Here is a 22,295-nt window from a genome sequence, read left to right as displayed (position 1 = left end):
GAATTAAGTTTCATTTTCTAAAGTTATGCTGTTTAGTTCGACCTTAAACATCTTTCTGAATTGATAACATGCTTGTTAGATTTAGAGTCTCCTATAACTATATTGTTATACAGTTAATTTAACATCTTTCCTTTTATTATTAGAGTTAATTAAAAGGTTACTATTGTGATATATTTAGAAACAATTCCAATCCTCCAACGTTTTAACTAGTGAAATATACTCAGTTTTTTCCCTGTATGTTCCTCTCCTTATTGGCATTGTCCAATTTGACTAAATACCTTGCTTAATATATGAAACAAAATGTATTGGTATAGATTGAAGTAAAGTTATTGTGTTTTTCTTTTCAGAATGGTTATAAAATAACCTCTTATAATGAGGTAGTAATGCCTGAAGAAAATAAACGCGAAGGCGTCGAGAGAGGGGGTGGATACCCCCCCGGGCCGGATTTACTTCGTATCCGCCAATATCCGGACCCTAGCCGACCTTACAGCACGGAATCGTCTGGAAGTTCTACTTTTACACAAGAAAATAGATCTAGGTATGTATTTAAGACGTTTTGGGTGTATTTATGATATTTATTTTGTGTAGAAAGTTATCACCCTTCTATTTCATTATTTTTCAAGATAAGAAGTAGTTGGTAATTTTCAAAATAATACATTAATACAATTTTTTATGTTGGATAGAAGGTATAAGATTTGTAAACCAACTTTAAGAAATTTGTTGGATGTATCGTTTTTCAACTTACTAAGTAACTAAACTATTTAAACTTTCCTGTATAAATTACCGCTTTTTATCCTAATTATAATAATTCTTTTCTTGTAGGGGTCACAGCACACGAGACGAAATGGACGAAGATTTATTGTTAGGCCTATGTTCACCCCTGACCAGGGGTTTAGACTGGGATACTTCCTTCACCTCTACAGTTGATGTCGATGCAATTAAGGTAAACCTACTAGAAATTGGTTTAGAGTTTAAGGATGAAATGCAAAGAATATGTATGTTTGTTAGAACTATTAGCATTATAGCATTAGAGAAAATTATCTGCAATGGAATCATACCAAAAGTGTACATAAGATTTAAAGAATATGCAATAAGTAATACTATGAAAGTTTAAACTAGAATTGATGTAAAGTAGTTTTATAAACTAGATTTTTAGGTCCTAATACTACTTAATATTTTAAGGCGCCGGGTCCAGAGTCAAAAGACGAGGCCAGCAAAGCTCCTTTGACCACCATACCTGAGAACTGGGAATCCTTGGTCCAGGACAGGAAGGAACAGCAGGACCAGTCAAGTTCAGGATCCAGCTCCGAGTCGGATTCTGATTCTGGTTCGAACGAAGATGAGGCCACTTCTTCATCCTCAACTTCTCTTGACTCTGATTCTTCCTCTGAGGATAATGAGGATTCGAAGGTAAAAATGTATAGACATTATATTGAGGGAAAGTATATTTTTTATGTATCTTCCTGAATTTTATAACCTATGACTAGGACTAAATATCAAACCGAATTAAACCTGAATTATAGGTTTTGGGACCTAATCTTTTCCTTACCAAACCAATTTTTACTAAACTTTTTCGTTTGTTTTTTAGGTACTTTAGGACAGATTAGGTTAGGTTATATTAGGTACCTAATGTGTAGTTAGGGTCCCCTGTAGTCGTTATTCATGAGAATAACAATACAATATTTCACATTGATTTCAATTTATTTTAAAAAATGTGTGAGGGAAAGAACAGATTTATTTAATATGTTGCACATATTTAATGTTATTTATTACCTATTAAATTTTGTATTTAGGATCAAGCTTTTCAGTTTTCCCGAGTAGATAGAATAAAGCACAATAGTGGCGAGTCAGGTTTGTTGTATTTTATTATATAACTAACTTATACATAATTCATAAAAATACAATCAGATTCCTATATTATTTAACTAATCCTTTTCTGAATATGACAGTTGTCCTAAATTAATATATTCTATAAGTAGATGTGTTACTTAAATCTGTTTTGCTATCCTTTTTATGAAAACATTTTAACCTTTAGTTCTTCAAATATTAAAATATTGACTTAGAAGTAATTTTCTATTTCTGTAAAAAATGATGAAAATTTCAAACGTGTTTTCTTTAGGTAAGAAAGGAACAAGACGATCAAGTGGATACAAAAGTCCCAACTTGCATGGCAGAAACCGTAGTCCAAACGTATCCCAGCGAACACGTAGTCCTCACCATGGCATTAACATGTCAGCAAGTCCATTGAGATCTCCATCCAGTCCCAGCCGGGGGAGGAAGCGAAGTGGTGGACAGCATCATCGTACAAACTTTCATTCACCGACATCCTCATTTCGCATTGGCACTTCTAGTTCGTTTTCAAGCGACGCGCAGCAGCTCAATAAATCATTGCATTCCAGACAGGATAATTCCATGTCAACCGCCTTGTATGAATCTTCTAAGCCCCAGCGACCGACAAAGGAAGAAATATGCGCTAGAATATTTAAAGTCGGCAACTCAAGCTCTAGTATTAATAGTGACCTGTCCAGGAATGATAATTCTTACTCAGGTTATAATTCCACGTCGAGACAAAACAGTAATGGAGAATCTTTATCACTTGGCGAAAAGGTGAAAAATGGCAACAGGACGAAACAATCTGGAAATACAAACTCCAGTAATAAGCCAAGTGAAAGTAAAAATATGACAGATCTATCAGAAGATTCTGATGATTCCTGTATTATTCTTGATAACGTTCCCAAGCCTAAACATCTTCAGTTGGACAATTCTAAATCAATATTTCTCGAGGATTCTGAATATCAGCACAAAATGAGCGCACTGTCAGCAGCTTACGGTCGTCTTTCATCCCGTGGGATCGGTGGTAATACTACCGGCCAGGATAATGGAAATGTGGGCAACCCAATTCCCTCTGGGTCAGGAAAACTGTCTGTACTCCACCAAGGAATTCCAGATGCCGGGCCCGAACTCAGTGAATCCAGTGATTCTAGTTCTGTCAGCTCTTTTTCTAGTTGTGATTTGTCGGTGGCGGAAGAACAGGTATATAAAATTTTAAGTTTAGAAATATAATTATATTTATAAGCAAAAAGTACTGTACAAAGAGCCTTAAATTTTTATTTTTTCTACTAAGATACACAAAGAAATATCTATCTATCCACTACCTTAATTTTAAGAATTATAACTTGCAATGTTTTTTTTTCAGTAAAAAGTATAGGTTAACTAAAACAATTCCATAAATTAAATACTAAATAACAAACAAATTTTTTTTGGTAAAGCACAAAGGAATGAAGATTATATGTAAATGTAATTCTTATGCTCTAATTTGGAAAATAGAAATAAATATAATTACCTAGGTAGGTACCCAATAATTTCAAATCAACACCTAATTATTTGTTTTTAGGATATTGAGTTGGTGTCAGCTGAGCCTTCAGGCATGCTAAGCTCACCTGAGGAATGTACACCTCCACCAACACTCGAACCTGCCATCCCAGAGCTCTCACCCACACCAACATCATTATACCCACATATGGAGACAGACCTAAATGAGCCCTGTGACATTTTTAATTCATCATCCAATTCAAGTTCAAACACTAGTATTCATTTTCAAGATAATTTCAATAGTCGACCAAGTTTCAAACATTCAATGCTATCTGATTATAGTTCTGGCAAACATTCGCCTATACCTGGTAAAAGTTCTAAGAGTCATTCGTCCAAAAGAAAATCACGGTCTCGCAATAAATCTACTCCTTTAAGTACTTCTGATTCACCCATTTTATTGAACAACTTTGTAGAGGAGGATAAATATGGGACTCGACCTAGACTTGCAACCCCTCCTGTTCTAAGGGACAGCGCGGACGATGTGCCACATCACCGGGGACGGCCAAGAAAAAATCCTCCAATGCTCAAACCTGCTATTGGTGACAAAAATGCAATTGAAGTTGCATATGAGAATTCAGACTCTGATTTTGCAATCAGTGATCAGCCAAAACAATCTGAAAAAAGAAAGCAAAGGAAAAAGGATAAATTGAGCATTTTTTATTCAGTGGCAAGGCAAAGAAAGAATAAAAGTACTTCACGGGACCGAGGTGGTAGGAATTCGGAATCAGTTTCTCAATGTAGTTCTGACGAAGATGGAAGCATTAAAAAATCACACAAAAGTGATAGGAAAGAGAAAAAATCTTCCATTGAACACAAACAGTCTAAATATAGAAAGGACGAACAAACAAAGCGCAAGGGCAAGAAACACAAACGCATGGATAGGACAGAGTCCCCGGAAAGCGACCAGGACGCAAAGCCATCTCGCCGGAAGCATAAACAAAAACGTGAACGAAGAAAATCTGTGAGAGAAGAATGTTTTGAGTGTGAATCTCCGCCACATAGGCCTCGTCATGTGACAAGTGAACTCAAAAGGCGCCCAGCTTCGTCTATGGGCATTGCAAGGTCTAGTGAACCCCGCAGGGAAGAGCCTTTAGAGCGGCCAGCTTCCACACAGCCCCAAAAGGCTGCAGATGCAAACAAATCAAGTCCAGATAGTTGTAAAGAAAGTCCAAGATCAATAATGAAGCCGCAGTTTTTAAGCATTTTCACCAACAAATCTGGAGATAATAAGTTGGTTAATCACTTTGCTAGTCCTGATCCGAATTCTATTTTGGTTTTTCCGCGCAAGTTTTGTAATTTGAAGCCAGATAAGTTTTGGAAAAAGAAGAAGGGAAAGGTAAAAATTTTATTTTTTTATCATTTAAAGTTAGTTAGAACTTAAACTCAATTGTTAAATTCCTTTTTGATAGTAAAGCTACATTTCTACGATTTTCTGAACTACATGATTTTCTCTGCCTATATTTAAGATATTAAACTGATATTTTTCAAATAGATTTCTATCACCTTTGTAAATCCATTCAGTAAATTATTTTGTCCTTCGGACTGTAGGTATTGCCATGAGAATCATTCATTTTGACACGAGAAGGAAACGTGATTTCCTTTTTGATTTCTGTTAAAGATTTAATAAAGCTTACATTTTTTTGTGAAGATTTCTATAGTAAACGTTCTTATTTTATTATATTTTTTTCATACTAAATAAATATTTATTTATTTCCAGGCCTTAAACGAGGAAATTAAACCTGTAAAGAAGAGCGAGGAATCTCCAGAAACTACTAGCGCAGCTCTTACTGTAATTGTGCCACCAGTAGCAGTTACACCCATTTCATCAACATCTGGTTTTGCCACCAAAGCCTCAGTGAAAGAACTTCCAAGTTCACACTATACAGGTAAATTAATATATTTTTTCATTAGGTAGGTAAACGAAATGTTTATTTTTTTTCTTTTGTTTGTATTTACACCTACCTAGATAGGTTACATATTTATTGGCTTATCTTATTCTAATTAATAGTAAAATCAAAATAAGTTTCCTAAATAATGGTAATGGTAGGTAATGTTGATAAAAAAAATAGTCTTCTACCTTGAATAGGTAGGAGCCAAGAAAATCACGTTTTCCCCATTCCGTTTCTAAAAGACAGACTGACTGATGAACAATTTGAATTATAGTGTAGCCTTGAAAACGTAGTTTATTATTCAGTTAGATGTTTTTGAATGGGGGAAAAATAGCTGTCTTTACATGTTGCTTTTAAAGTAATTTTATGTTTTTGAAGCGTTAGCTATATAGAGTGTTTTCCCAGCACTTTTTTACGAACTTATAAAGTAAATATAAATACACTTAAACACATTTTTTTATTTGCAGAAAAAGTTATTTAGGTTTCTCTAAAAAAATTAAAGGGGGGGGGGGGGAAATGTGGTGACTCGTGCCACGACATACCAGCAATTTTATTTTGGGTGCTACTCCCTTAGTTTTAGAGATAATTGGGTGAAATCTTTTGGGCTGGGTCACTAATTACCCCAACTAGAGGTATCTTTCAAAAAAAACGGCGGCGGGTCCGCCGTTCGCCGCCATTTTCCGCCGCCGCCAAAAGATCAGTAAAAAATATTTGAATAAAAAATGGCGGCGGTACCGCCGCTCCCGCCGTCCACCGCCATTTTCCGCCGCCGCCAAAATTTTTTTTATTGCATTTCTCGCCGAATTAGGCAATTTGGAATCATTTGAGACCATGTTATTTTTTTCAAAAATTTTTCCCCTTATAACCAACCCTGCGGGGGGACTTAGTCATTTTTTTTCAAATTCTCGTTTATCAAGGTATTTCTTAAATTCAGTGCCTCTCCTAAGCTTTTAAAGATATTGAGACAAAACCTTTTGAGGTAGATCAGTAAAAAATATTTGAATAAAAAATGGCGGCGGTACCGCCGCTCCCGCCGTCCACCGCCATTTTCCGCCGCCGCCAAATTTTTTTTTATTGCATTTCTCGCCGAATTAGGCAATTTGGAATCATTTGAGACCATATTATTTTTTTCAAAAATTTTTCCCCTTACAAGCCGTCCTGTGGGCGGCGGAAAATGGCGGTGGATGGCGGGAGCGGCGGTATCGCCGCCATTTTTTATTCAAATATTTTTTTGCTGATCTACCTCAAAAGATTTTGTTTCAATATCTTTAAAAGCTTAGGAGAGGCACTGAATTTAAGAAATACCTCGATAAACGAGAATTTGAAAAAAAATGACTAAGTCCCCCTGCAGGGTTGGTTATAAGGGGAAAAATTTTTGAAAAAAATAACATGGTCTCAAATGATTCCAAATTGCCTAATTCGGCGAGAAATGCAATAAAAAAAATTTTGGCGGCGGCGGAAAATGGCGGTGGACGGCGGGAGCGGCGGACCCGCCGCCGTTTTTTTTGAAAGATACCTCTAGTTGGGGTAATTAGTGACCCAGCCCAAAAGATTTCACCCAATTATCTCTAAAACTAAGGGAGTAGCACCCAAAATAAAATTGCTGGTATGTCGTGGCACGAGTCACCACATTTCCCCCCCCCCCCCCCCCTTTGCTACCTAGATATTATATACTTAACTAAAAACAATTTTTTTCTTTATTTGCCCCATTGTGCTTGAAATAACTACTAAGAAGTAAATTCTTGATTTTCAATTTAAGGTGGAGGTACACAGCTGCAACAAATGTTAAAAGCCTTGGCCGCCTCCAGTTCAGGTACAGGACCAGGAGGAAGCAAGCGGAAAAAGCGAGGACCAGGCGGTGGATCTAAAGAGCGGCGGAGTGACAAGGATGAAAAGTCGGGTGGCAGCGCAGCTAGGAATGAAGGAGAGGAAAATAGGGAAAGGGGTGAGAAGGAGAAACAGACGGAAGAGGTGGTCTCTGAGGATGATGAATCTCTTAGTAACAGGTAATTGTTGTTTATTTCTCTATTATCTGAAGCAGTGCCATCTACAAACAAGCATAGACAATGTATCAAAACTATTGTTTCTCCAACATTAATGCAGACAGATCATGATTTCTAAGGAAAATACCTAGTATTGTTATATTTTGCATGTTTTTTTTACATCATTATGCTGTGTTTTTAAAGTAATTATGATTATATAATATTTGAAGAAGTTGCATCTTTAAAATTACTGAAAATTTTTAGGCAGAAATGCCTAATTTCAGATATCATATAATACATCTTTCTTTACAATAAGCAATTTTTTATATTTTTCCGAGCCTTAAGTATATTACCTACCTATATAAAATATTTTTTAGGAGACGGAAACGGTTAGGCTGGAAAAGCAAGCACAAAAACGTGGTGGATCCTGTTTTTCTTGGAGAACTTGAACACTTGATGCAGGATCTGGCGTCCTGTAGGCTAGACAGGAAGATTTCTTCTGATATTTGGCCAGACAGGTAACTAATTCAAAGGGATAATTACATTAAGGGTATTGAACGAGTTTAGAATAAGATAAAGATCCTTAAATGTTTATTAGTTTGTAAAAATTTAGTTTAAAGCGGAGGGTGGGGATGATGGGGTTAGGACATTGGACTAGCATTCAGAGTTTATAAATAATGTCCATGGCTTAAAAACTTTTCATACTGCTTAGTACAAACTTCCCCTGTCCAAACATTTCCACCAATAATTTAAGTATTCATAAGGGGTAATTTAATTGAATCATAATTAAGAGTGTAGCACATTAATTTATCGCGCATTGTTTCATCCCTTGATAAAAAGGGGAATTAAGTACATAACTATTTAGGAATTATCTGAAAGTGCATTTAGCAATACAGACAAACGGACACTGATGACTTGAAGAACAATTTTGCAACTAGAAAGTTATAATAAAAGTTCGTAGAAAATGTACACATATATAAATTGATTTAAAAAAGGGTACTTTTTAACTCTCTAATTATATTTCTTTTTTAGACCTTCAAGCTGTATGCCATCCATATTCAAACGACGCCGTATCATATTATCAAGAAAAAGACGGGAACAAGGCAGAGTTAGTAAACGCGGGAAATCTAGCAGAACAAATGCAACAACCCCAACACCTGCTTGCACCAGCCCTGGTGACCAGGGGGAACTTATCAGTCCAGGTAAAAATGAGAGATTCCTATAGAAGATTTTTTTTGGGGTCATTTGAAGTGTTTAACTAAAAGTAGTCTTGTAATTTTTACTGTAATTAGACTTAACACCTATCTATCAATTGAAATATTTAATTAAGGTTTTCTCTTGGTTCAAAGATGTGTTATAGATTTTGGGAAATTATTAGGGATGGACAGACACCTCTTTAATTTTGCCTTCAAATTCATCCCCATCCTGCACGCCTCTGCTTAAGGCCTATATTAGAAATACTGTAGGTAATTATTTCACTATGAATCAAAAATGTTTAGGAGGTCTTGATGATGAAAATAAGGATGAGGATGGGAGGTTGAAGGGAGAAGGAGAAGGTGGAAGCAGCGAGCAACGTCTTCCACTGAAGAAGCGTCACCACCATGTCCAGGTAATCTTGCCAAGTATTCTAGTAAAGTGAAACTTACGTCAATCCTTATAATAAAGTAACAGGATGTTTGTCTGTTTGTACCGAAGGATCTCGCTAACCGCTAAACCGATCGGGTTCTCATAGGTACCGGGAAGGTTTCTAACTATTTTCTTGGGGGGTGGGACACCCCCAACCCCCCCCAAAAAAAATTTTTTACCTACTTTTTCTTTACAAATCTAAAATAAGAAATTGAATTATTAAATTCGACTCTCTCCTCCTCAAGTGCCCCTAGAGGCCTCTAGGGGCGTAGCCGCTAGTAGTAATTATAGAAATACATTACAGCGGATATAATACATTAGTAATACAATACCTATAATTTTTTTAAATTACCAAATAGATTTGCAATAGGTTTACATTTTTATGAAAACTCCTTTAACACAACCAAAATAATCGTAATAAAATGTTTGTTTAGCTGAGACCGTTACTATTTCAGTTCATTTATTTATAAAATATGCATGTCTGTCTGTACAAAAGAGGTTAGTAGAGGTATCATATTTCATTAGCAAAATTACTTGTGTCAGTCTTTCTGTCGGTATTGCTAGGGTGGCCCGATTTTTATTTGAATTGCTCCATGCTTCCCTCTGTCTCTTTCTTTTTCACTAGGTATCACTTAATTTATTCGCTTTGCTACTAAAGGACGCCTTCATTGATTGCATTAAAGGGAGTATGTTGTGTATGTAACATTTCTCATCATATTATCAAATCTTAACATTTTCTAAGCACCTTTCACTATCAACCAAAAACGTCCTATTAACAAAAATATCGAGGATTTATGCCTTGATTTTGCGGTATTTTGGGAGGGAAAACTGAAAAAAAACCAAAAAAAAACCTGAACGTTTTTATTTATAAAAATGTTTCTAGGGATACCTATTTAACTTGTCATACATAGTTTAAACAATTTACGAGAGCCTGTTTTGCCCTACCTTTTAGATTATATGAATGAGATGATGTTAAGGTTTGATAATCTGATGAGAAAATTTTACGTGCACAGTCTCTTTAATATTGATAATGTTCAGGATGCAAATAGTAAAGACGACAGTGACATGGATGATATAGAAATAGAACTAGAGATTCATGTTTCCCCCAAGAAACTTGCAACAGCTGATAAACCCACTGCGCATTCTAATCACGGAGGAGATAAATCTCAAATTGCCCACAGTTCAAAATCTTCTATCAGGTATTTATAATTTTTAAATATTGTTCATTGAATTTTCTCAATGAAATGTAACTTATTTTTGAAGCCAAGAAAATGTTAGTTAGATATTTTACAAAGAAAATTGAATTTCAAAAGACTTATATCACTGCGATCAACAAAGTTGCTAATAAAATATTAACCTTATGATGTTTTGTACTTTGCATTTGGATCTAAAATTAAGGAAACAACCTTTAAGTTTAATATTGTGATTCCTTTATGTCTTTTAACATCATACCTGTATGATATTTAGAACTTTTTAACATATAATTTTCATCAAATATTAATAGTATTTTTATCCGCTACTTTAGAATATTGTTGTTTATTATAAGATTATGAATACAATATACAATGCACAAATGAACTTTTATTTCAGACATGAAAGCAAGAACCCAACCTTACAACATGGTTATCCTTATCATGGGTTCCACTCTCTTGATGCAAACAACAGACCTCGCCAATACCATGAAATAAGAGCTCGTAATGGCGGAGATATTTTATCCCCTAGCAAACTTCCTACCCACAGACATCCTGTTACATCCAATGAGGAATTGCTGAAGTATTCTGGAAGTTGTCAGCAAAAGTTACAAGTTTCTGTTCCTAAACGGTCACCACCAAACACCTCCCCAAGAGGAAGAACAAATAACACGGCTGTTGATTTTAAAACAAAAAGAGATTCTATTCTTCCTACAACAAAACCACATTCACTTACAATGCCACATGCACCTTCAGACAGTTCTAGTGTTGCCAACAGTAAGAGGCCAACTGTCGCAGACAGATTGGCTGAAAAATTAGGCATTCCATTGAAAGAAGATTCTCATGCCGCTGCGAGTCCAAGACCAACAGTGGAAACACTTAAAGCTTGTCCAAGACAAGATAATAAAGATTCTTCTAAAATTCTTACCAAGCCCGATGTTAAAATTAGGTTAGAACAGCAAAATTTAGTAAGACAAGTTGGTAAAAGTGAGAAGTTCACAGAAATCTCAGCAGCAATTGTAGATAGTAGCAAAGTTTCACAGGTAGTTTTTTACTTATACTTGTATAATAACCAAAGAGCTAGGAAGGGAGGGGATATTGAACTGTAAAATTGTCTTCATAAGTTTGTCTGTCTCTCTTTGTCCATAATCCCGATTATTGAGACTTAAATTTTAGCTAATTAGAAAATTATGCAATAATTGGGTGTGATTGTCTAATTTCTAAGACATTAGGGTGTATGTATATTTGTCTGTTTTGATGCAATTAAGCGTATCTTAACCATTTTTATTAGAATCTTTTTCAGATTTAACATAATTGAATTATTTTTTTGCTTTTTTTCAGCCCTATTTGTTTAATATGTATTAATTTATTGTTTAGGTTCCTGAACTGAAGGAAGAAGGTAAACAGAAGGAGAAACATAAATCTAGTCGCAAATACAAAGTACAAAGCACAGAAGATGTCAACAACAAGGTCCCACGTGACGTTAAACCCAACCTTGATGTGCTTGCCAAGCACCCCCGCCATGCAGACACTCTTAACCTAGCACAACATAACACCAGCGTGTCTACTCAACAATTAAGTAGCAGTGCCACTGCCAGTTTGCCAGCTAAAAGTAAAACAGAAAATCTTTCATCTTTATCGTCAAAATCAAGCAAAGATAATAAACTTTTGCCCATCAGTGCTGCTCCTAAAAGTCCGCGGTATATTGACCCAGGCGTGCGGAGCCATTCATCACAGGGGTTCAGAAGTCCGGAGAGAGCGCGTGCACGCCAGACTCTTGACAGAGGTCGTGCTGTGCGTGCACAGGGACCCTGGGAGTCTAGTAATAGGTGGAAGCAGAGAGAAACTTCAACTCCTACATCTCATAATTTTGTTGAAAGTATTCAGGTAATATTATAATAACTTTAACTCTTTTTGAAAACAAAGGCGTTTTTGTTTACCTTTTTAAATTATTAGGTATCTAAAGATTAAAGACATTTAAAAATTTTCTTAAAAATTCATTTACTGATATAACGTATTATTTCAGGATTGCATTGATAAGTACACATTTGTTGATGAAACAGAATCAACTCCTCCCTTGCACAGCAGATACTTCGCCTCCTCATCCGCCAGAGTTGCAGCTGCGGCTGCTGCTTCTAGCAGCTCAGCCGCCAAATCAACCTCAATGTCGCCACCAGCTGCAACCCAACAAAAAATGTCTCCTACTCAATATGACAACAAAAGAGAACAGAAAGAAAATGAACATTCTATTGATATCACTAATGATAAAAGAAAGGAGGAAGATGTTGAGAAACGGAATGATAAGGTGGAAGAATCTTCTGTTGAAGGGAATGGGAAGGGTGCTGGGTATGTGTGCAGAAATTCAAGACAAGATCTTCATACCCACCTCTGGGGTGATGAGAGATTAAAAAAGTCAGGTAAGATTTTAAAAATACTAAGAAGTTTTTTTTTTGAGATTAAAGAGAAGCTTTATGTACAATTTGTGCAAAAGTTTTTAATTCTAATGCTTTAATTTTTGTTTTGATTATATCAGTTTGAAAGATTTTGTGTCAAAATTATTTTTCAATTTTATTAATGTCAAATTGAATTAGTTTTCTTTCCCTAAAAAAATAAAAGTTGTAGGTATTTAATACCTATGTTATTCGAATTCTATGATAATATGATTTTAGGTGCTTGTGATGCAAATATTCCAAAAGAGGGCACCTCATCCATGTGCAACTTCACCAGCATTGAGAAGACAAAAGACATCGCTATGCAGATGTCGAAGCCTCTGCCAACAGAACCCATTCGACGGGTTGACCTTGGCTTCAGCCACAAACCCCTCGACAAATCGATGCGCTTCCATCGAGGCCAAGAATGTTATATCAAGAAAGTGCCTCAAGCTATAGTTGCCCCGTTTAGGCGACATCCTCCAGAGGCCTGCGGCAGCAGCAACAGCAGTTCTAACAGCAACACTGTTACTCCTATTCATAGAGCAAGCATAGGTAGCACAGTTACTAGCACTTCTAATCATACAAATGCTACAAATTCAATAAGCCCAGTATTATCCTCCTCAATCACTACTCCAGTTACTACAGATTGTTCGAATAATTCTTCTTCAATAACAACAGCAACAGCGTCAACCACAGTCACACCATCTACCTCAGAATCTTTGGCAAGCACTGTGGAAGAAGTTGAAAATGAAGTAACAACTGTAAACAAGGATAAGATATCAGCTAAGGAGAATGTCGATGTCCCACCGCCAGAAAAGAAGGATCCTAAAAGTGATGAAAAAGAAACTACAGGCACACAAGATTCAACTGAAAACATTCCAAAGCCTCAATCAACTTCTCCAAGAGAGGGACGACCACTTAAAGATGCAGATACCAAGAAAGTTGATGAGGAAACGTCACAATTTATTCCTAAAATGAAAAGATGTCACGTTGACGTTTCAAGGCTAAAAGACAGTGATAAACTTCTGAATGCGCCAAAGGAAAAGTATCAAGTACAACAGGTTGAAAAGAAGGAGAAAGGTGAATCTAAATCAAAGGATAAATGTCAGGTTGATTTGTTCAGGTTAAAGAAAGATGAAAGTGTTACATCTGATGTAAAAGAAAGTGTCAAAACATCAAATCTTAATGAATATAAAGATAATTTGAACCCTATCAGACCTTTAAGGTTAAGAGAAAGAAGAAAAACAGGAGATCCGAAAGAAACAGAAATATCAGACACAGAATTAGAAAGGCCAAAATCTAGATTAAGAGAAACAAAAATCAAAATCAAGGATGGCAGAATTAAGAAAAAAGAATCGGTTAAAAGATTGAAAAATGTTGAGGTTAACGAAAAAGTTGACTTTTCCTTGAAAAAGAAAGATGACTTGATTGTAAAAGAAGTTGAAACAATTGAAACTGAAACAAAATCTATCAAATTAAGACTAATGAAAACTAAAAAGCGCAAACGTCGGCCTAATAAAACTGGATTTCCCACCAAAATTAAAAAGAAGAAAATTAAAATTAAACAGGAAGACGAAAATGTTGCATCAAAAGAAATCACAAAAGTTGAAAATGAAACTTCTGATAAAAATGTAAACAATGCAAAGCCTGATGATAATCTTAATGTTATAGACACAGACTTATTGCAAAGATCTTTAAAGAAAATTGAGGGGAAAAGTTTAAGATCATCTGTTGTACCTGAAGTAAAGCCAAGTAAAAGGACGGCCACAGAGTCGAACACAAGTCGTAGAGCAGCTGTGCTCTCTGTCAAACGTTCAGCTGCGATGCTTAAAGAGGTTTCAACAAAGAGATTAAAATTGGATATTTCAATTTCAGGTGATGCCTTATTTTTTATATAGGAAAAAACAATTGCTTTGTGATTTTTTTTTTCATTTACAAATGTTACCTAAAGATTATATAGGTAAAATACGTGTGGTTATATTTTTTACTCTTTCACACATATTTAAAATTTCTTTGTGTTGTTCATAAATTCTTGTCTTGCATTTACATCTTGCATGTGAAGGATTTAAACATAAATTTTTTTTTTTCTCCAAAAATTCCTTGTTAAGCACTTAAACCCCGAAATAAGTTGAATTTAATGGAGGGTGGAAGGTTAGTTTTTTCGTTTGTTTTTATTATTTTATGGAACAAGGAGCTCTTTGAGCCTGAGGGAAGGCACCACTTATCAGATATATTGATTTTTATAAATATGCTAATGTTTTTGCTTTCAGGTGCTAAAGAAAGTTTGCCAGAAGGTCAATCAACACCAACAGCTGCCTCGCTAAGCTCCGTGGATCCTAGTCCTGCCAGCAGTGATGTCGAGAGTTCTGACGTCCGTATGAGCTGGGATGACGAATCAGATCAGGATACACTCAGCCTGCTGCCACCTAGCGAGGAAACTAGTGCTGTCGTATCAAGCCCCAGCAAGAGAAAGCGCAGGACTAATATAAGAAAAACATATCTAAAAGCTGGATTATTTTCATTTGATTATAAATCTAATAACAGTGGCAGTGAGATTGAGACAATGACAAGAATGAAAGGGATGGTTTACAAGCCAGAAGAACATCCATTCAGCTTGCTACCACCTCCTTACTATTGTGGCAGACAATTGAGACAAAAGAAAGAAGATTATTCTCTTCCTTTTGACATTTGGTCCCTTCATTCAACTGGCGTCATTCCTTCTAGAGATGTCCTAACAACATGGAATTACAAACGTATAAAAAGTAATATTTATGTTGATGTAAAGCCACCAGGTATGAATTATGAAACCCCTCCTTGTCATTGCAAACCCAAGTTAAACAGGGATCTGCCTGGTTGTCTGGATGACTGTATCAACAGAATGACATATACAGAATGTGATCCTACATGTAGATTAGGCTCTCAATGCACAAATAATGCAATACAGAAGCATAGTTCTCCGGCGATTGTGGAGAGGTTTATGACAAATGAGAAAGGATGGGGCATAAGAACAAAAACTGCTTTAACAGCCGGCTCATTTATAATGGAATATGTTGGGGAAGTAGTGACAGATAAAGAATTCAAGAAAAGGATGTCAAGTGAATATAAAAATGACAACCATCATTATTGTATGCATTTTGGTGAAGGATTAGTTATTGATGGCCATAGAATGGGCGGTGAGTGTCGCTTTGTAAACCATAGTTGCCAACCTAATTGTGAGATGCAAAAATGGTACGTCAACGGTGTCTATAGAATGGCTCTGTTTAGTTCTAGATATTTATCAGTTGATGAGGAATTAACTTATGATTACAACTTTTCCTTGTTTAATCCACATGAAGGTCAGATGTGTAAGTGTAACTCGCATGAATGCCGCGGTGTTATTGGCGGGAAAAGCCAACGTGTACGACAACAGCTGAAAAATCTCTCAAAAGCAAACAAACAAGCAGAAGAAAAGAAGGCAGAGAAAGAAGGTGTTGTTAAGTCTGATAAAAAATCAAGTAAAAATGAAAAACAAGCTACTAAAGAGCCCAAGAAGTCTTATGCAGACATAACCAGTGAAGAAACAACAGTTATCAAACATAGTCTTGATATGCTTAGCCCAGTGAAACCTTTGCTTAATTCAGAGAAGCTGCTTATCAGAGAAAATAGTGTTTTGCTTTGTAGGAATCTTGATAGAATTAGAAAAGTACGCGAAAATTATATCAATAAAGTCAACAAAAAGAAGAAGATTGTTGTTGAGAAACCAGCTGTAATAGAAACTGATGCTAAAATTGAAGCTATTAAAGAAGAACCTCCCAAAATTTTAGCAGAAAAATCTCCATTAGTTTTGAAACTAAATGAAAATTTGAAAGATTTTATGAATAAGTTAGAGACACAAAAAGATAAAAATGGATTGGAAGTGGCCAAACTATTGTCAATTATGTCAGTCGAACAGCAAAAGACATTGAAATCAGAAATTATAACAGATTTACAAACAATTCATGCAAATATTGATAACAACATGTATGCGAGTGTGCATGAATTTGACCAAGATGTATTAATAGTCTTCCAGAATTTTATGAGATTATATGGCAATGTTGATGCTTTTGGTGAAGCAGCAAGCGAAATGCGGACTAAATATCTGAAAATCAGCGAGGAATTCTTTTCAAATCTGGCCAAAGATCTAGAGCCAGAGATGTGTAGATACCTGCCAAGAAAAGTTGACCGGCCGGTTGCTGATGATCCTGAAGATGTAATAATTTGTCCTTGTCGACAATACAAGGACGAAGGTGTTATGATCCAATGTGAGACCTGTGGAATATGGCAGCACTTAGATTGTGTCAAGCCTGGAGTAGATCCTGACAGCCTTGGAGTCTACACCTGCGAGAAATGTTCAAATAATGGAAAGGAGACAAAGCTTGATATTCCGCTGCTGCCGCAACCCGAATATGCATCCAGTGGAGAGATTCATTATGCCTCGCTAATGAGAGAGGACAAGCTACACATGTATGTTGGTATGACTGTTTATGTGCTGCGTGCATTTAAGGACAAAAACGGCCTCGACGCAGCAAAAGCTAGAGATGAAAATATAGTTACAGGTCCTGGTGGTGTACCTCATAAATCTATAAGTCCTATTAAAGGTCCGTCGAAAGAGGCTGCTTCATTGGCCCCTAGCAATTATCCAACCTATAAAACAGTCGGCGACAGTGCATCAACGAATGACATGGACATTTTCCGTGTGGAACGTCTGTGGCGTAATGAAACTGGGGCCATGTTTGCGTTTGGATATCACTTTTTGCGGCCGCACGAAACATTCCACGAGCCGAGCAGAAAATTTTATGATAATGAAGTTTTTCGTGTCCCACTGTATGAAGTTCTTCCGTTAGATACTATCTGGAGAGAATGTTGGGTCTTGGACCCGATCACCTTTGTTAAGGGTAGGCCTTTGGCCTCTCAAGAAGAGCATGTTTACATCTGCGAGTACAGGGTGGATAAGTCTGCGAGATTGTTTCACAGACTGGCCAAGGGGAAGGATGGTATCTGTACAAAGTGGTATGCCTTCCATACCTTTGATGTCAAGATCAAGGCCTCCAGAAATTTTACGGTAAGATTTACCTTTTTGCATATATTACACAGATGAATTCCTCAAGGGATGGGAAAAGGGATAATATACACTCAGTTTTTCCAGTGAATAAAAGTTTTTTTAAAAACTGTTATAGCTTACAGTCCAATGGCACATTTTCTCCAGTGTTTAGCAGGTTCTTTGTCCTAAAAAGGTGTAAAGGAAATAAGTATATAAATCTTCATTTGTCGCATATCAAATACAAAAAAATTTGCTAATTTTACAATAAATCTTGTCTTTTACTTCATTTCCTTATATTTCAGTTTGATTTTTATTTTCCACAATATTAAAATATACCGAACCTAACTTCTCATCATCAAATCTTGAATTGCTATATAATATGTCATTGTCCACCTTGGTTAACATTTTGATTGCTATAAATTCCAAGAGGTCCATTAAAGGAATATCATATTATCTCTTAAATCAAGTGTCTATTAACAAACTTTTTAACTTTTAAAAGTGACACAATCACTGAATTCATGCATCAATTAGCAATTGTTTTTTTCATTTAAGCCGCACGAAGTACCTGAAGATTGGGTGAAAGCCAAGTCAGATAAACCAGTGAAGAGCACAACAAGCAAGACAAAGCCACAAAATTGTAAAGGAAAGAAGGGAGATAAGAAAAAATCAGACAAACGATGCAAGGAAAAGCTAATATCTAAGGTAAAAACTAAACTTGAATAATCCTTGTTTTTAAAATGAATTCTTATTGGTAAGGAATAGAAATGCTCAACTTTTAGCGACTTTTATCTTGTCTATGTAAGGAGGGGGGTTTTTGTTCCTTTCAAAGAACACGTAAGCATCAAGCTATTTAGCATCTTATGAAACTAATAGATTAGAATATTTACCTTATCTTGTGTCACTGGGTGGAACTTAATGTTTAAATTTTTTTACATAAAAAAGTCAAAACCAATAACGTCATTGTAAACTTATAGTTGTCAAGAACAATACAATATTTCCTATTTATGACAATTAAATTTTGATGCCTTAATTTCCAACATCACGTTTGCATTGAAAAACTTTTGGAGGAAAACATAAAATAAAAAGTTTTATCCAAGTTTTTTTTTACTTTTGTGCAAATGACTTCCAAAGTCAAAGATAGAAAAATGTAATGTAAAATATAAATTGATGATTAGGAAAGATAAAATGGTTTGATTTAAGATAGGTATAGGTGCTCCATAATTTATGTATAGATTGGTTGGATAAATATTTTGTACTAAAGGGGATAGTTTCATGAATAGTATTTAACAAGTATCTGGAAGATCAAATTTAGCTTTTTTGATAGGTTTAATTCCAAGGGTCCATTAAAGAAATATCTTTGAGTACCGAACTGGAGTGTAAAAAAAGAATTCTTGACTTGTTAGGTCACATTCTCACTGGATTTATGTATCATTCAAGATTATTCTTATAAAAGTAACACGACGTGTATCTCGCTAAAAGTAACCGCTGAAACGATATAGTTCTACTTTACAGTGAAGCTTCTATTAGGCAAGTTTTGAATACTGAGTATTACTAAAAGACCTGTCTCTGTTTTTGAGTTGAATGATATCACATATTTGTGCAATTCTATGAATCATCACATCATAATTATTGCATTAAGAAAGATGTTCCATCAGTTCCGCGAGAGTAAAAAATTGTAAAAATAATAACACAAAGATTATCATATACACAAAAAATATAATAATAGGAGAGATATATTTATATATTCTTATTTTAAATTTGGAGATGTTATAATTTTGTTATGTTGATTTATTTGACCATCTTCAGAAAATCTATGATTGTATTAACTTCCTATGCACATCCTCCCACTCCCCCTCCCCTCTCCCCACTAACCCAATATTTAATAAAAACAAAATGCACAAGGAAATTAGTGCATTCGTTGGGCTAGAGACAGGTATTCTGAAAGAATGTGTTTAATGATATTCTAAAGATCCCTTAATTTTATCTTTTTATGGTATTTAATCTACATGTAATGTAAGATATCTTTGTGTTCAAGTGACTTAAATCTTAAATGACCGTTCATGAAACCATAAACACAAATTTTAAATGTTTTTTTATTTTTTTCTGAATGCATTTGCCTTGCCATTGCTTTGTACATTTGATGACACTCTCACAAAAATGAGGTTAACTCTTGACTTGGTCAACTTTGAATTAGGAACTAGGGGTGGGGGGTGGTTGAAACAATGAATGTCCGATATCATAAATAATAGACACGGAGGCATATTTATCTAAAGACTATTTGTTTATCTAAACTTTTCTTCTTTTCCTGATTATCTTCATATTTTCAAATGAGTATTTTTGTCTTTATTTTAATGTACATTGGGATAACTAAATTGTATGCCTTCGATCAATGTAGCCTGGTAAGTCTGATTTTCTCTGATTCTTGGAATTATGACTTGGATGGAGGATTTTGGTTATTTTATATCTAAAACTTGCGGGGCCTACACTTGCGGTGCCATAAGCCTACGTTGCTGCCTAGTAGTTAGTACCCAATATAATCTAACATATCCTGATTTAAAGAAATAACAAACAAATGAAAAAGTACCCCACCCCCTTATTGTCAATTTATTTCAAAAATAAGTTGGGGAAGGGGGCGGGGTATCATTGCTCACGAAGCGCTTTAAATGTTATAAGTATAGAATAGCACAATCGTTGGAAAATATAGTCAAATTGCAATTTATTTTAATATTTAATATATTTATATTTTAGGAACAGAAGAGAGAATGTTTGAACAAAGTATTAACAAAGTTGCTGAGTAAAAATCCTGATGACTTGCCTACTGATATATCTTATCTTCTCAGTAATCATGTCACAAAAAATCCAACTGAAGAGGAACGAGATACAATTTAAGATGCTGTTTTAAAATATCAATATCATAACAAGTCTTTTAAAATCCAGTGTTTATATCACTTTTGAAATATGTACATAACAAAATTTAAACTAAAACTATCTGACATATGTATTATACATAAAATAAAACAAAAAATCCTTTAAAATCTCATTTATTATTTAGTATATTGTTTTACTTATCTTTATTGACTTTATATTATATTACTTATTTGTTTTTACTTAAGTGATTTTTTTTATTTATACAAACTGTGATTTCTTGGTTAGTTTGATTGTACTTATTATATCTTTATTATTTTGGCCTAAAGTACTGTAATATATAGTCATTATTTTCATGTTAAATACTTCGAGTCAATAATACAAAGTTCATACTATTTGATTCATAATCAACCTAAAAAAAAAACATTCTTATTTTTGCAGCTAATCAAGCAATAGTTATCTTTTTGTAGCAGCTTTATTAAAAAAAGTAGCTAAGATATTTTAAAAAACAGATATGTTTTTAAATGATATTAAATCAATGGATGTTTATTCCCCACTAAACAACTTTAATTAAATGAAACTTGTATATAATAAAAATCTTATCAATGCAAGGGAAGTAGAAAGAATAACGCCATACTTTCATTTTTTTTATAATAAATAAGTAGATAGACTATCAACTAATTGTTAATTAAATATAATTCTTATATTTCATTTTATAGAGAGATATGTTTTAAAATATAAAATTTGTACAAATGTAAAATCTCAAATAGAAATTAAGATTGTGTTTTAAAATTTCTTAATGTTTAGTTTTTTTCTTCATAAGTCTTCTATCATTTTGATAATATTTTCTATCCTTATTTGATAAAGATGCAGTATTATTAGTGTACAATAAACCTATATCATATTTTATTTACATTTTCCTTGCTAATGCTTTCTTTAATGTGTAAAATTTTTAAATGTCATTGTCTATTGTTAACATTTTTAAAGAAAATCATGGTTATTTGATTTAAGGAGCTAAGTGCATAAGATTTAAATAAATCAAGATTTGGGTTTTAAATGTAACTAACTTTCTTTCGGATTTTGTGCTCTATATGAAATTTAAACTATTTCATTTTTAAAGCCAGAATTTTAATCAAAATTTCTTGCCATGTCCTATCCTTTCCAAATTTTACTAAGCATGTTTTTATTTTTCTGGTATGATATATCATATGTAGATATGCCTTTTTTGGCTTGTTAATAATTGCATGATTTCACTTTTTTCCATTAGATGCAAAATTTACTCTAATTTTGAAATGAATAAGATGCATTGACTTACCTAAAGATTTTTTATGTTTGATAATTAAAACTTTCTTAAGTCCACAATATTTAAAATTTTTATTCATCAAGAGTTTGATTGAATGAACAGTTAATAGGCTAATATTCCTCATTATTTTCTACTAACAGTAAAAATTATCAAAGATGAAAATGTAAACATTTGTTAATATTCTAAATATTACTCTGCCTAATCTTGTCTAAAAAGAAAGCAAAACTAGTTAAAACTTTATTGTTTTATTATTATTATTATAAATATATGTATAAAGCTAAACCCAGTTTGACTCCATGTCATAAAACTTGCTATAAAATGTTAAAATTGTGTGTACAAATGAGAAATGCAAAAATATAACAATTTATGTAAATCTTAGTATTAGCTTTGTTCTTTATTTTTTTTACAGTATATTCAGTAGTTGGATGTATGTTTGAACGATGGACGATAAATTGATGTACAACCCCAATTATGTTGAACCAAGTCATCAGGTTCTAAGTAGATTAAAAGTGATTTTGTGCAAACCAATCAGTCAGGTAGTATTTTTAAAGTACTCAACGTTTTTTTGGCAGCTACC

The 22,295-nt window shown here is 34.3% G+C and overlaps 1 protein-coding gene across 1 annotated transcript; it reads left to right on the top strand.

Annotated features, from left to right (window-relative positions):
* The first annotated feature begins 334 nt into the window (after window positions 1-334).
* On the top strand, window positions 335-22,091 carry LOC145311739 (uncharacterized). The gene is made up of 19 exons (XM_080150712.1): window positions 335-538; window positions 823-943; window positions 1,183-1,410; window positions 1,794-1,851; window positions 2,120-3,033; window positions 3,395-4,708; window positions 5,090-5,258; window positions 7,021-7,267; window positions 7,621-7,761; window positions 8,276-8,445; window positions 8,743-8,852; window positions 9,908-10,068; window positions 10,460-11,102; window positions 11,437-11,946; window positions 12,086-12,476; window positions 12,729-14,366; window positions 14,762-17,571; window positions 18,103-18,252; window positions 20,299-22,091. Exons 1-19 carry the CDS (start codon window positions 384-386, stop codon window positions 20,437-20,439), a joined length of 10,071 nt encoding a protein of 3,356 aa, XP_080006838.1. The 5' UTR covers window positions 335-383; the 3' UTR covers window positions 20,440-22,091.
* The last annotated feature ends 204 nt before the right edge of the window (window positions 22,092-22,295 follow it).

This window comes from Acartia tonsa, chromosome 2, assembly GCF_053477335.1.
Source record: "Acartia tonsa isolate MP-2025a chromosome 2, ASM5347733v1, whole genome shotgun sequence".
Lineage (NCBI taxonomy): Eukaryota > Metazoa > Arthropoda > Copepoda > Calanoida > Acartiidae > Acartia > Acartia tonsa.
This window is presented reverse-complemented; position numbering and strand designations above follow the sequence as displayed.